This window comes from Accipiter gentilis, chromosome 1 (genome assembly GCF_929443795.1).
Source record: "Accipiter gentilis chromosome 1, bAccGen1.1, whole genome shotgun sequence".
Taxonomy (NCBI): Eukaryota; Metazoa; Chordata; class Aves; order Accipitriformes; family Accipitridae; genus Astur; species Astur gentilis.
In genome coordinates this window covers 37,461,022-37,474,019 of record NC_064880.1, presented here as the reverse complement: position 1 = coordinate 37,474,019, position 12,998 = coordinate 37,461,022, and the positions used below count along the sequence as shown (strand labels likewise).

At 58.9% G+C, this 12,998-nt stretch overlaps 1 protein-coding gene across 2 annotated transcripts; it reads left to right on the top strand.

The window, feature by feature from the left end:
- Positions 1-2: 2 nt before the first annotated feature.
- STK36 (serine/threonine kinase 36) lies at positions 3-12,611 on the top strand. 2 transcript variants are annotated; one of them, XM_049814271.1, is made up of 27 exons: positions 3-67; positions 426-538; positions 1,410-1,550; positions 2,291-2,368; positions 2,797-2,927; positions 3,176-3,425; positions 3,823-3,916; positions 4,179-4,348; positions 4,567-4,766; positions 4,846-4,972; positions 5,083-5,226; positions 5,493-5,672; positions 5,865-5,962; positions 6,321-6,426; positions 6,864-7,005; positions 7,298-7,425; positions 8,025-8,129; positions 8,365-8,463; positions 8,677-8,771; positions 9,093-9,156; positions 9,360-9,470; positions 9,631-9,705; positions 10,148-10,319; positions 10,735-10,882; positions 11,108-11,267; positions 11,535-12,281; positions 12,385-12,611. In XM_049814271.1, exons 2-27 carry the CDS (start codon positions 446-448, stop codon positions 12,598-12,600), a joined length of 4,074 nt encoding a protein of 1,357 aa, XP_049670228.1. In that variant the 5' UTR covers positions 3-67; positions 426-445; the 3' UTR covers positions 12,601-12,611. The 2 variants fall into 2 exon arrangements, with proteins under 2 accessions (XP_049670228.1, XP_049670220.1); XM_049814263.1 differs by having other exon boundaries at positions 13-96.
- The last annotated feature ends 387 nt before the right edge of the window (positions 12,612-12,998 follow it).

The window sequence follows — 12,998 nt, the reverse complement described above, 5'->3', positions numbered from 1 at the left end:
GACGCCGTGGCGGCGGCGGGCCCGGGGGTGACCGGGCCGCGACGGCAGCGGAGCGGGGCGAGGCGAGGTTAATCCCGCCCGGGGGGCTTCGACCAGGTCTTGGGTCTCGTCCTGCCGTAGGGGAGCGGAGGTGGAGCCGGGGGGCATGGACACAGCCCGGCGGAGGGCCCCGGGGACACCCGTCCTGGCGTCCGGGCGCTGGGTGGAGCGCTGCGGGGAGGGGAGATGCCGGCGGGGAGGGGAAGCCCCGGCCCTTGGGATTTGGGATCGCAGAGCGTGTAGCCCTGTCTTCCCAGCACTGGCACTGCCCGTCTCCATCACAGCTGGGGTTGGGGGTTGGTGCCCCTTGGCAGCCAGTGGTGGAGGGCAAGAGGAGGGTAGAGAGGGCGAAGCGCTTTTCCTCACCGGCCGTTTTGCCTCAGCAGCTCAGCGGCCCCCTCCCTGAATGCCCGCGATGGAGAAGTACCATGTCCTGGAAATGATCGGCGAAGGCTCTTTTGGGCGCGTGTACAAGGGGCGCCGGAAACACAGCGCCCAGGTGAGGAGAGAGGTGGCAGGGGAGAGGACTGGGGGTCCATTGTGTGGCACCGGGAATGATTTCTGGTGGCTGTTAGGTTCCAGGGCCTTGCCAGGCCTTTGGGACTCAGCACTCATCCATTTTTCTGCTGACATTCCTGGCCAGCTCCTGCTGGCACAGACTCATTCAGGTTCAAGGGACCTCAGGAGGTCTCTAGTCCATCCACTGCTCAAAGCAGGGCCAGCACTAAATCCAGATCCTGTGAAACCTCAAGGACAAACACCCCGCAGCCAGTGCTTGACTATACTTGGGGTGAATCGTTTTTCCTTAAATCAAGTTGAAGCTTCCCTGTTTCAATTTGTAATCCTTGTGTCATACTCCCACATGCTTCAGCCCCCTCACCATCCAATGGCCTCTGCTATACCCCCTCCAGCCTATTGATGTCTTTCTGGGCCAAAAACTGGCCACATTATTGCCAATGCAATCTAAGAAGTTCCAAATAAAGGGCAATAGTCACTTCCCTCCAACTCCTGCCTGTTGATACAGCTCAGGGTGCTGCTAGTGCTCCTCACTGCCAGGGCATGCTGCTGGCTCATGTTAGGCTTGCTGTCCACCAGCATCTCTAGGTCCTGTCCCGTGTTTCTGGCAGTCCTAGTTTTGTCTGTGCTCACTGATTACATTTCTTTGCTTTAAACACCAGTGTGCAAAGTACTGTGAGCACCTGTATCGATGTGCAAGGGCCTGGGGGGAGCCCCAGCTCCAAGGGAGCCAGTGAAAAAACATGTTGTTTCGTGTGCTTAGCTGGAAAAGCTGAGTCCCATTTGGGTTTAACACAGTCTCTGCCAGGGTGGGTGGGAACTTGGTCTGATCCCAGCTTTGCCTGCTTTGAAAGGTGGTGGCATTGAAGTTCATACCCAAGGTGGGGCGGTCTGAGAAGGAGCTGAAGAACCTGCAGCGGGAAATTGAGATCATGAGAGGCCTCCATCACCCCAACATCATCCAGATGCTTGACAGCTTTGAGACCGACAAGGAGGTGAAGGGGACTACTCCGGGCAGATGCTTTTGCTTGACTGGGGCAGGGAAACGGGGTCTGGCCCCTGCTGTCATAGGGACCTCTTTCTCAGGAGATGCTGGTGACACCCTCCCAGGGCCTGGTCAGTGTTTTTCAGAGCCCTCCAATATGTGCTGTGTAGGGAGGCAGCACCTATCTGGGCTGTGTGGGGTGCACTATGTCATATGCAGAGGTGAAGGAGCTGGGCAGGGGGTGTGTGATGCAAGAGGAGTGGTTTCTAATCACAGGATGAAGGTGACTCTTCAGTCACCTCATCAGTCTCTTCAGAGACTGACTTTTCACTGATTTAAACTCTCATGGAGAGAGTATAAGAAAGGACTGAAGGCTGTGCTCTGGGATATGGAGGCATGAAATAAAGTAATTGGGTAGCAGATTCAAAACAAGCTCAAGGGAGTGATTTCTACCCACTGGGCTTGAAAGTACCATTCTGGGCTTGTCCTGTCCTTCCCTCTTCCCTGGTTTCTGCTGGCTGTCCGAGGTAAGGACAGCCACAAGGCCTCTGCAAAGTGCTAGGTCCTTGTTGCAGTGCAGCCACAGGGGATTTCTCCCATCCCAGGTCCCAGCCCAAGCTGATGGGCTGTGCATGATGACACCCCAGCACGTCCCTCAGATTTCCTACCCTGCTCTGTCCCGGACCCCAGGGCATGGTGGGGACGCACCTGGGTGAGTGCCTGATCTCACCATGCTGCTCTTATCTCCAGGTGGTGGTGGTGACTGACTATGCAGAGGGGGAGCTCTTCCAGATCCTGGAGGACGATGGGAGTTTGCCCGAGGACCAGGTGACTGTCAAGGCAGTGGCCACACAGTGTTTGCTGCAGGATGGAGAGAAGAGGATTTGTCTGCCTGCAGGCAGCGAGTCTCTGCTGTGGGTCAGGAGACATCAGGAGGGTGAGGGTGGCTCCAGGGCTTTACCTGGCAGAGCTTCTGAAGGGGATCGGGAGGGCACCAGGTTGCACTGGGGAACAGTGGGGTCCAGTAGGGACCTCAGTTTCCCTGTTCCCTCTCCAAGGACCACAGTGCCAGGCTGCTACCTTGGCCATCGGCCTACTCCAAGGAACTTCTGGCCCACGGTTGGGGCTGGTCCCTGGCCCGAAGAGGGCAAGGGCAGGAGTGGGGGTACTGGGGGAGCCAGGCTGTAAGAGACCCCATGGTTGTGCCAGCTAGTGGCACCATGGGACACAGGGTGAGGCTCCCATGTCTCCGGCAGGTCCAGACCATAGCTGCCCAACTGGTCTCTGCTCTCTATTACCTGCACTCCCACCGCATCCTGCACCGCGACATGAAACCCCAGAACATCCTGCTGGGCAAAGATGGCATTGTCAAGCTCTGTGACTTCGGGTGGGTGCTGGGGGCCAGCTTGAGGGGGACACTTGGCCTTGGGGCAGCCAAGGGATGTCCTGGATGCTGTAGAGGAGGAGGGAGGAGTGTGGAAGGGGCCCTGGATTCTGTGCATCTTTAGAGGTTGAGCAGGGATGGGGGATTTTGGAGTCCAGAGGGGGGAGATGTTGGTAAACTTGTAGGGATCTCCCTGGGAGCTGCAATGGATGTTTCAGCCTGAACTGGCCATCTGTACTTTTCTCTGACAGATTTGCCCGTGCCATGAGCATCCACACCATGGTGCTGACTTCCATCAAGGGCACCCCACTGTACATGTCCCCTGAGCTGGTGGAGGAGCGGCCGTACGACCACACGGCGGACCTGTGGTCAGTGGGCTGCATCCTGTATGAGCTCTTCGTGGGCACTCCTCCCTTCTACACCAGCAGCATCTTCCAGCTTGTCAACCTCATCGTCAAGGATCCCGTCAAATGGCCCACGGCCATAAGCCCAGTCTTCAAGGTAAGGGCGGAGGCCCTGTCTATGGGGTGAGATCCGTTAATGTGGTAGCAGCTTTGGCCTCGCCTGCTGCCCTCGTGGGCCACTCTTAGGTTTTATGTCCCCTAACAGGGATTTCAGAACATAGAGAAGGGGTGAGAGCTGGGCTTCCTGGGAGGGGGACCCTTATCACTGCTGTCCATAAGCGGGGAAACTGGGGCTGACAGCAGAGTAGTGATTTACTGCGCTGGGAAGGGAAGTGTCTTCCCATCTGCCCTAAGTGCTAGAGCCACTCCTTTCCCAGAGCCAGGCAGGGAATGCAGGCCTGGGTGCCCTCACTGGGGGAGACTGGTGGGTACACTGTGCTCACTGGTGGATGCCAAGCATGTGTTGGTGACCCTGGTGCTGTGCTGCCCTGTAGAGCTTCCTGCAGGGACTACTAATGAAGGACCCTCGCCAGCGCCTGTCATGGCCGGAGCTGCTCTCTCATCCCTTCATTGCTGGACGGGTTACTGGTGAGTACCAGCTCTTTTTCCAGTGCTGGCCAGGTCCGTTTCCTCCTCCTCTTGCCTAGAGCCTGGGAGGACCACCCTGCCCTGCTATTTTTACTACCCTAGTCTTTGCCTCCCTCCTCTCAGCTTTCTCCAAGCACTGACCTAGCTCTTGCCCCTGGGCTTGCTCTGGGTCCCCAGGGACGCCCCTGGGATCCCAGAGCCCATCACTCTCCCTGTGTCCCAAGGGAGAGCTGCTGATGAAGTTCTCCCCTCACTTCCCCAGTGATTGATGACACAGAAGAACACGGGATCTCAAACCCCTTCACCACCAAGCTGTCCCCAGAGCTGCAGGCCCTGAAGGAGCAGCAAGCCCGTTCCGTGGCCTCCAGGAGTGGCCAGTCCAGGATCCTGAGAAAGGCACGGCAGAAGATGGTTGAGAAGGCACAGAAAAAGGTGGAGGAAAGTGTGGGATTCCCCTCACTGTGTTCCACGGTCAGGGTAAAGGAGGGGCACTGAAATGGGACCCGAGGGGAAAAACAGAAGGTACATGGGTTAGGCTGGGGTGCCAACCCCATACAAGGCAGGATGTGGGGTCCTCAGGGTGGTGAGGTCTAGGGGGCTCATCTGGCTGTGTAACCCTGCCCTGACCAAACTTCTCTGCCATCACCCAGGGGCAACTGAAGACAGGTGATGCACCTACGAAGGACTCTGGCAAAGGATGCCCAGGGCATAGACCCAGAGCAGCTCCAGGGAAGGCAGCCCCTGGGGAGGGGGAGCCACTGGCTGCCTCCAATGAGAAGAACCTCAGTGTCCTGCAAGGAAAGAGCAGCATGGCAGAGTGGGAGTTGGAGGGGCCTCCTCCCAACCCACGGTGAGGGAAAGCTGAAGCTGGGACAGGAGGAAGAGAGGAAGGCAAGGTCGTTTACTGACAGTGCTGTTTCCTTCACCAGTGAGCACAGCATCACTCAAGACTACGAGCGTGAGTTTGCTGGAGCAGGTGCCCCTCTGCAGCCTGGTGCTGGCAGGGCAGAGCCACGGGACAGGCGCAGCATTGAGACTGTGGACCTGGAGAGTGAGGTAAGACAGTGTCTTGTGGTGAGAACAGCAGGGCTCAGTCCCCAGGGGCTTGTACAGAGACCTAGGGGAGGCAGGGTCTGTGGCACCAGTCCTCTCTCCTCTGTGGCTAGGAGCTGGAGAGCGATGAGGAGTGGCAGCACCTGATCGAGGCCACTGAGCCCTCAGCCATGCAGCTGAGCATGCCACTGAGCCTCCTGAGGGATCCAGCCTTCCAGCACCGTGTCCAGGCCCGCCTGGCAGACTCTGCTCAGCAGGTGAGTGATGACTGGCCCAGGCAACTACAACTGGGGACATGGATGCTGCCTTCTTCCCCAGAATTGGGTCGGGAGTATTGGGAGAGTCATCAGTCCAGCCAGCAAGAAGATGCTCTGCTTCTCCAGGAGCCAAAGCTGTCTCATGCACTTAGCTTGCCATCTGCTCCCTTGCTGTCCCCTGCCTGAATGGGTTGAAAGGCTGCCCCATGGCTGATGGACAGGCCAGAACCGCTGCTGATCATGAGTTCTGGCTTCTCTGTGTCCAGGTGCTGGAAGGGATGCTGGAGGGAGCCTCCCGTCTCCATCCTGTGCTCTGTGTTGTGGGCAACCTCCTGGCTACCCGTTGTGACTCTGAGTTGCTGGACCACTTCTGCCGAGAGCTGAATGTGCCTCTGTCCCTGCTGTGTCTAGCCAAACAGATCCTGGAGAGTGGTAGCACCAAGCAGGTGGGTGTAGGACCCCAGAGAAATTTGGGCTCCTTCTGGCCCTGCAGAGTGCTGGTGCTGGCTCACAGGACGGGTGGCTTTTCAAGGCCCCCTTGAGAAGGGGGAGGTCCTGGCAGGAAAGGATCCAGTTGCTGTGGTGTTGGGTTGGCCAGCAGACAATCCCCACTTGCTGTTTCTTTCTGGATCCTGCAGCAGCCCTGGTGTATCACAGTGCTGACAGATGTCCTCATGGTGACCACAGTTTATTTCAGCAGTGAATGCATCCTGGAGGAGAGTGGGCAAAAGGACAGGTAGGGACAACCCTCTGTGCACTGAGGTCTCTTGTGGCCGCTTCAGGGACCCGGCAGTAAGCAGGAGGGTGGTGTTCATACTCCGTGGCTAGAGCTGTCTCTGTGGGGAAGCACCATGGACTAAGCACTTCGTGCTGTATCACTGTGCTCACAGAGGAGCACTTTCTGTGAGTGGGACTAATTAAGGGAAAGGCATAGCTGACTAGAGTCCAGTTGTGCTGCCTGCTGACAGCAGCTCACAGTGCTAGTGCATGCTGCCTGCTCCATTAGCCAGGGCCATATGGGCCTGGCCAGAGCCTGTCCTCGCATCCAGGGGCCGTGTTTCTTTGCTGTCCTCTGACCCTGCTGCCTCCCCCAGCCTGCAGACCTTCCAGGAGAGTGCCAGCTGCTTCCTAGCCCTACTGCTGAAGCTGCTGGCTGAGCCAGCCGACAGCGAGATGAGACTCTGCCAGCAAAGCCTCCTGGTAAGGATGCCCCTGTCTCCCTTTGTCTCCCCCTCCCCCCCAGGGACAGAAACTGTGGGGCTTGGTGTGTGTGTCGGGGAGCACAGGCTGAGGACCCTGCTCCCAGCTGCAGGGTATGACGCATTCTTGTAAGGGCAAGCTGTCTCACGCACTGGGATTTTGGGGTGGGGATCACATGCAGAAAGGAGATCTCTGAGGGGGTTCCTTCCCCGGCTGTGCCTGCACCTGTACCCCTCTCTCAGCCCACGTGCAGCTGCATGGGGCTCCCACACAGTAACCTAGCTGGAGAGGACACATGGAGTTCCCTGAAGCTCCCAGCATGAGTCCTTCTCCCACCTCTGCTGTACCCCCACAGCATCCTCCTCCGTTGTCTTTCTTTCTTCTCCCACCCTCAGTCTGCAGTGATAGCAACCCCTGTGTCCCTGTGTCTCCCCCAGTGCTTCACCCTGCTCTGTGAGAGCCTGGATGCAACATACCCCTTTGTCTCGGCCCCCTTCTATACCAGCCTGCGAGAGGAGCATCAACCCCTGCTGAACAGACTCCTTCAGGGATCCATCTCAGAGCAGCCTGCTCTGCAAGGTAGCAGTGCTAGCAGCTCAACACCTCCTGGGCTTTCCCCTCTCCCTCCTGCCCTTGGGCTCCTTCTGAGCACTGACGGCCATGGCAGTGCTGTTGGCCAGAGGAGGTGGCTGAAGCTTATCTGCCCAAACCCCTACTAACCAGGGCTTTACTCTTCTCTCCCTCAATCCCAGATTTCACCCTCCTTGTGTCACAAGCCTGACTTTTCCTCTCTTGGCCTCCAACCCCATCCTGCTGCCCCTTAGCATCCCTCACCCTCAGCACATGTCTCCCAAGCTCTGTCCCTGTGCAGGTGCAGCAATGGAGGCCAAGTCGGTCCATGACCAGAGCCGACATGTGGCAGACTTCTTCATGGCTGCATTGGCTGCTGCCTGCAGCATCCCCCTGGAGAGGAACAGCTGTCAAGAAGCCAAGCAGCAGGTCAGGCCAGCTCTCTTTCCAGGGAGAGGAGGTGTGGTCCCCACAGGACCTCCCCAGGAGGATCTCTTTTTCGGCAGTAAAGTGGAGGGCTGGGGTCCTCTGGCTTTGGTGGCTGCAGGGCTGGCATTTGCAGGCTCCTCCTCCCCAGCCAACAGCTGAGCTTTAGGAGTCTAAGGACTCCTAAATCAATTAAGAGACTCACACTTAGGATCTGAACTGTGGGATGGGCTAAGTAAAGAACTAAGCAATGCAGAGAAAACATGAAGAATTCTTATATGTGATATCAACTGTAGGAGATCTGAAATTGAATGGACAATAAATAAGAGGGAAAACAAAACTACAGATTTACATTTGATCTTTTAACTCAACTCTGAGTCAACAAGGAGGGAAGCAGAGGAGGAATCTCACTTTGCTCATCTCAGCTCAGGGACTGTGCATCAAAGCCATGCTGAGTCACAGCAGATGGGTATCCCGTTGTGAACGCAGGCAACATGTAGGAAGCAGATGCCTTCTTTTATTAATTTGTTGCTAGCGTTAAACTCCTTAAGTCTGTGCAGTCCTTCAGGTGCCCAGGGCGCAAAACAGGCTGATTTCTGCAGGTCGCTCAGGAGGTAGCTGAAAAGCTTATGGAGGGAGAGAGCCAGCATCTTGGGAGACTGCTGGGGAGACTGGACCACCCAAGCTGCTCCTTGAACGTGCTGAAGGTAATGGCCCCATCCATATTTCTGGCTGTGCCCAGAGGTGCCTGGACCTTTGGTCTGAGGTTAGGAGCATGGGGAAGAGGGAACTGTGTGCTCAGCCCTCAATGACTCCCATCTCCCTGGTGTCAGTTGTTGAATAAATGAGCCCACAGTAGCCATGGCATGTGACTGGGATGGGCCTGGTCACTGTGTCCCTGTCCCCAGGAGCTGGTGTGCATCTCTCCTCTCTGCCTTTCAGATCCTCTATGCTGGCTGCCATGCCAGCCCCAGCCTGTGCCAGCACCTGGGAAGGAGCCAGCGACTGTGGGGTTCCCTCATGCAGCTCTTGAAGGGTGAGGTAGGACTGGCCACAGCCCCAGTGGTGGGGTAGGAGTGTGGGCAAGCAGGACACACTCCTCTGAGCGCTGCTCAGACCAAGCTGGGGAACATGTGGGGAGAAGAGTTTGGGGGAGCTTAGTCTGGAGAGTGCAGTTCTCCTCCAGGGTCCAGAAATGTCCCCTCCTCCCCTCCCAGCCTTGCTGTCCCCCTGTGACTCCTGCTCCCTTGGCAGATCCCCATGGCAGAGGTGGCCCAGGGAGCAGCCTGCGAGGCCTCTCTGTACCTGCTGGCCCTGCTCACCCTGCAGCTTCAGGCCTCCCCTCCCAGGTAAGCACCCACTTTCACTCATGGGTGGGAGGGGAACATGCCCTGCTCTGAACAGCCCTCTGTCCCACAACCTGCCCAGAGCTGGATTCTTGCTCCCACTGATCCCTCTGATCCAGACACACCAGCAGAGTGCTGGACAGTGTGGCTGGGTGCTGGGAATGCAGTGAGGACCTAGTGTGGACAAGGAGGTGCTGTGAACCAGGGCTTGCTCCTCCTGCAAGGTGGCTGCTTCCCAGCCCTGGGGGTGTTTGGATGCTGCTACTCTGTGGGATGTGAAGCTGTGGGAACACAGTATCTCTCCCCTGGTTCCTGTGTTTTCAGGCCTGAGGACGTGGTTACCCTGGCTGTGGATCTCATCACCCACTCTCCTGTCGTCTCCCTTGTGGTAAGTCTGCCCACCCTGCTGGAGCTGCCTCTGAGAACCCTGCAGAGCCCTACATCCCATTTGGGTCTTATTGTTGCTCACTCAGGGTAGGATGGGGGCAGATGCAGCCTGACTGTCCCTGCCCTGGGCTGAGGGATGAAAAGTCAGCACTCAGCAGGCAGGTGGGAAAGTTCCAAAGGTGCTGAGCTCTCCCTCTCCCACAGGGTGCTGCAGCATTCCTCCTGACACAGCTCAGTCAGCACGGGGTGCCCTTGGAGCTTGGGGGAGAAGAGATCCTACTGGTGGTGACAAACGCGCTGACAGCACCTGCTGAGGTATGGGATGGGGACAGAAGCGCGGGGAGCCACACTGTCACCCCACTGTCAGCCCACTGTGGAGGCATGGTCAAAGACGGGCATGGAAGGGTGCAGGTGCAGTGCTGCTGCCCTCAGACCCAGCACCTAGCTCCAGCCTGTCCCCTACTTTCTCTTCCAGCTGCAGCTCCCCCCGCCAATGGGTGCTGGTCTCTATGATGGGATCTTTTTCCTCCTGCTGAAGCTCCTTGCCCAGGTACCAGTCTGCCCATCTCCCTTTGCCTGGTCCCTGCCAAAAGGTGTGGGGGCAAAAAGGCCTGACTGTGGATCAGTAATGGGGGCTGAGGCAAACCAGGGAACTGGGTGGGCAGCTTTGGCTGAGCTGTGCAACTCTGTGAAAGTCACCTAAAGTCCCTGGGTTGTCTGTGGAGCTCTGGAGCATTGGTGGGAGAGTGGTGGGCAGGGAGGGGTGATTCATGGCCACGTTGGAGTGAGAGAGGGCAGAGATGCCGTGGGAGTGGCACCATCAGCAGGTGCAGCAGGGCTGCCAGCTGCCTGGTCCCCGCCTCTCCCCCTGGGCAACGTCTTTTCCAGCCCTGACCTTCCCAGGACCATAGGGCTGGTAGACCCACGGACCAGAACCCTGGGGAGCCATGGGGGACCATGAAGCCCTCTGACATCTGCCTCCCAACCTCTAGGAGGATATGGTTGTGGAGCAGGGCTTTGCCACCTCAGAGCTGTGGAGTGTGGTGTGGCATTGCATTGCTGTGGTGCTTCGTGTGGGCAGTGACAAGGCAGCGCTGGAGGGAGACGCCCAAGGGGAAGGTCACCCCACAGCAGAGCCAGACTGGAACCTCCTCTCCCCTCAAGGTAGGAGCTGCAGGATGGCAGGGCATCTGCCCTGGACCCTGCTCCACATCCTGCCCTCAGACTTGCCCACAGTCCTGTCCCTGTCCACATCTTGTCCCTGAGGCCAGAGGGTTCAGGGGGCTTTTCTTGAGGATTGCTATTGTCCTCCAGGGAGAGAGGGCTGGGCTGGCCCATGATGTGCCCAGTCAGCAGCAGCTCAGCTGAGCTGGTTGTGGAGGAACAAGAAAGGGTGTCTGTGCTGCCAGGAATGTTCATGCTAGCAGGTGTGACCACCATGGGTGGAGATTGGTGTGGTTTTAGGCAGGGGAGCACAGAAGCAACCCTGGAGCAGCCTTGAGGCAGTACAGGCAGACAGAAGAGAGGAGACTTCAGCGTTCCCTAGCTTTGCCCCTCTGCTGTGCTGTTCCCCCTGCAGGCACCCTGCTCTTCCTCAGCCTGGCCCTCTTCGTCTTCACTCGCGAGTCCCACCGGTGCCTGCCTCAGCTTACCCAGTCCCATGGTGTTCTCATGGTGACACTGAGGAGACTGCTGTCCCCTGGCTTCCTGGCATGCCTGGCACAGACGTGAGTTGTGGGGAGGGCTGAAACGGGCAGAGCTCAGCCACTGAACGGGGCTTGGACACGAGCACGCAGAGGGCTGAGAAGTTCCTGACCTGGCACTTGTGCAGGGCACAGCTCACTTGCAGAGCCTCTCCTTAGTGCCTGGTATGGGGAATGCTCTCTGCCTCTTACCCTGATGTTTTTCTGATCACCTCTGTATTAAGCCCTCTCTCTCTCTAACAAATTCAGGCAAGCAGGAGAGGATGGGGACCCTGAGCTTGTCCCAGCTGTGGTGATCCAGGCCTGCCAGCTCCTCTGTTTCCCTTTTGCCCTGGATGTGGATGGAGACACCTTAGCATTTGTCATGGAGGCTGTGAGAGACAGCCAGATCCCTGCCCAGCTGCTGCAGGTAACCTCTTGGCCCTGTGTTTCTCTTCCCCCGCCCATACTGTGGAGACATCTCCCCAAATTGTAGCCCCCAATGTGTGGCACCACTTCACACCATGCTGGTGGTTTCTGCCCACACAGGGCTCACTTGGGTGCCATGCAGCCCTCAGAACAGCTAGGCTGGCAGCTGAGCTCTGCACCGACCTGCTGGCAGCCTTCAGCCACTGCTTGACTTGGCCCACACATGAGGACAGCGCACTCAGCACTGGTGTCTCTCCTTTCTCCTTAGGTCTGCTCTCGCCACCTGCCCTTCTCATACACTGAGCTCCCCATGAGCCTCTTGTGCCACCTCGTTGTGTCTGACGAGCAGGTCGTAGACCAAATGGTGAGGGAAGCTGCCGCCTCAGAGCATGTTATTGCCTTCTTGACATCCGCCTTGTTTTCAGACAGACTCACGCTCACAACTGACCTCCTGTCTCTCTTAACCCACGTGGCTCGGGCCTGTCCGGAGCACCTGCCCTTTCTCCAGAGGATCCTGAGTGGCTCAGATGTGGCTGACCAGCCACTTGCTCGCCTGCTTGGCCACCAGCAACCCCCAATACGTGCCAAAACCTGCAACCTGCTGGGCAACCTGCTCCGACACAGCCATGGCTTTCCCCAGGTGCTGCAGAGCCAGCCCGGCTTGCTGGAGAGCCTGCTGGGTTGCCTGGCAGACCATGAGGAGAGCGTGCGCAAGGCAGCCAGCTTCGCGGTGGGCAACGCTGCCTACCACCCGTCCTTCCCGGCTGGGACCCTGGGCAGGGCTGTGCCCAGGCTGACGTGGCTGTTGAACGACACGCAGGCCAGGACGCGCTGCAACGCGGCCTTGGCCCTGGGAAACCTGGGCCAGCGCTGGGCGGAGCTGGGGGACCTGCTGATTGAGAGCAGGGCCCCCCATATCCTGCTGGAGGTGGCCTGCCGGGACCCCCGGGAGACCGTGCGGGAGGGAGCCCTCGTCGCACTGCGGGCCCTCAGTCAGCACCCTGGGATACAGCAGGTACTGCATGGGGACCTCGGCTCCTCTGTAGGGGACCTGGTGGTGCTGTGGGGACAAGGGGCCAGGCTGGCGGGTGACTCCCGCCCCTCTCTTTTTTCCGCAGGTCCTGCTGTCCCTCAGAGCCACCGAGAAGCTGGCCACGCTGGCCAGTGGTGACTTGCAGCCCGCTGCTGGTGGCAGCCCCCGGCCGTCTTCCGCCCGGCACTGCGAGAAGCTCCTCCGTCTCCTCGCACCTCTGCGCAGCACCTGCGGGAGCCACACTGGGAGCGCTCCCGGCCCCCCAGATCCCGGCAGGCCTGCCGCTGCACACCAGCGCTGAGGGTTGACGCCTGGGCTCAGCCTGACGCTGCCTTCAGCAAAACGGGACGAAGGCGCTGTCTTCATCCTCCTCGGGCTCCAGCCCCGACCTTCCGTGGAACCCATTTTGTCCGCCCGATGGGGACTCTGCCCAGCCGGCTTTAACTGGGGGCCCTCCCCGTTGGAAGCCGTTCCTGGAGAAGTGCCTCTAGACCTCAAGAAACCACCTCTTTATAAGTGGCCTCCCGTGCCGTGCCCGCTCACCGGCCCCGGGGCTTTGGTCCTCCATCCCGGGGCAGCCCCACTGCGGACACCGGCGCCCAGGCTGCCTTCCCCGCCACGCCGCTAGGGCGCGCGGGGCGCGCCGCGCTGCACGCCGGGAGGTGTAGTCCGCCGGCGCGGCTCGCGCGGTGGCTGCCG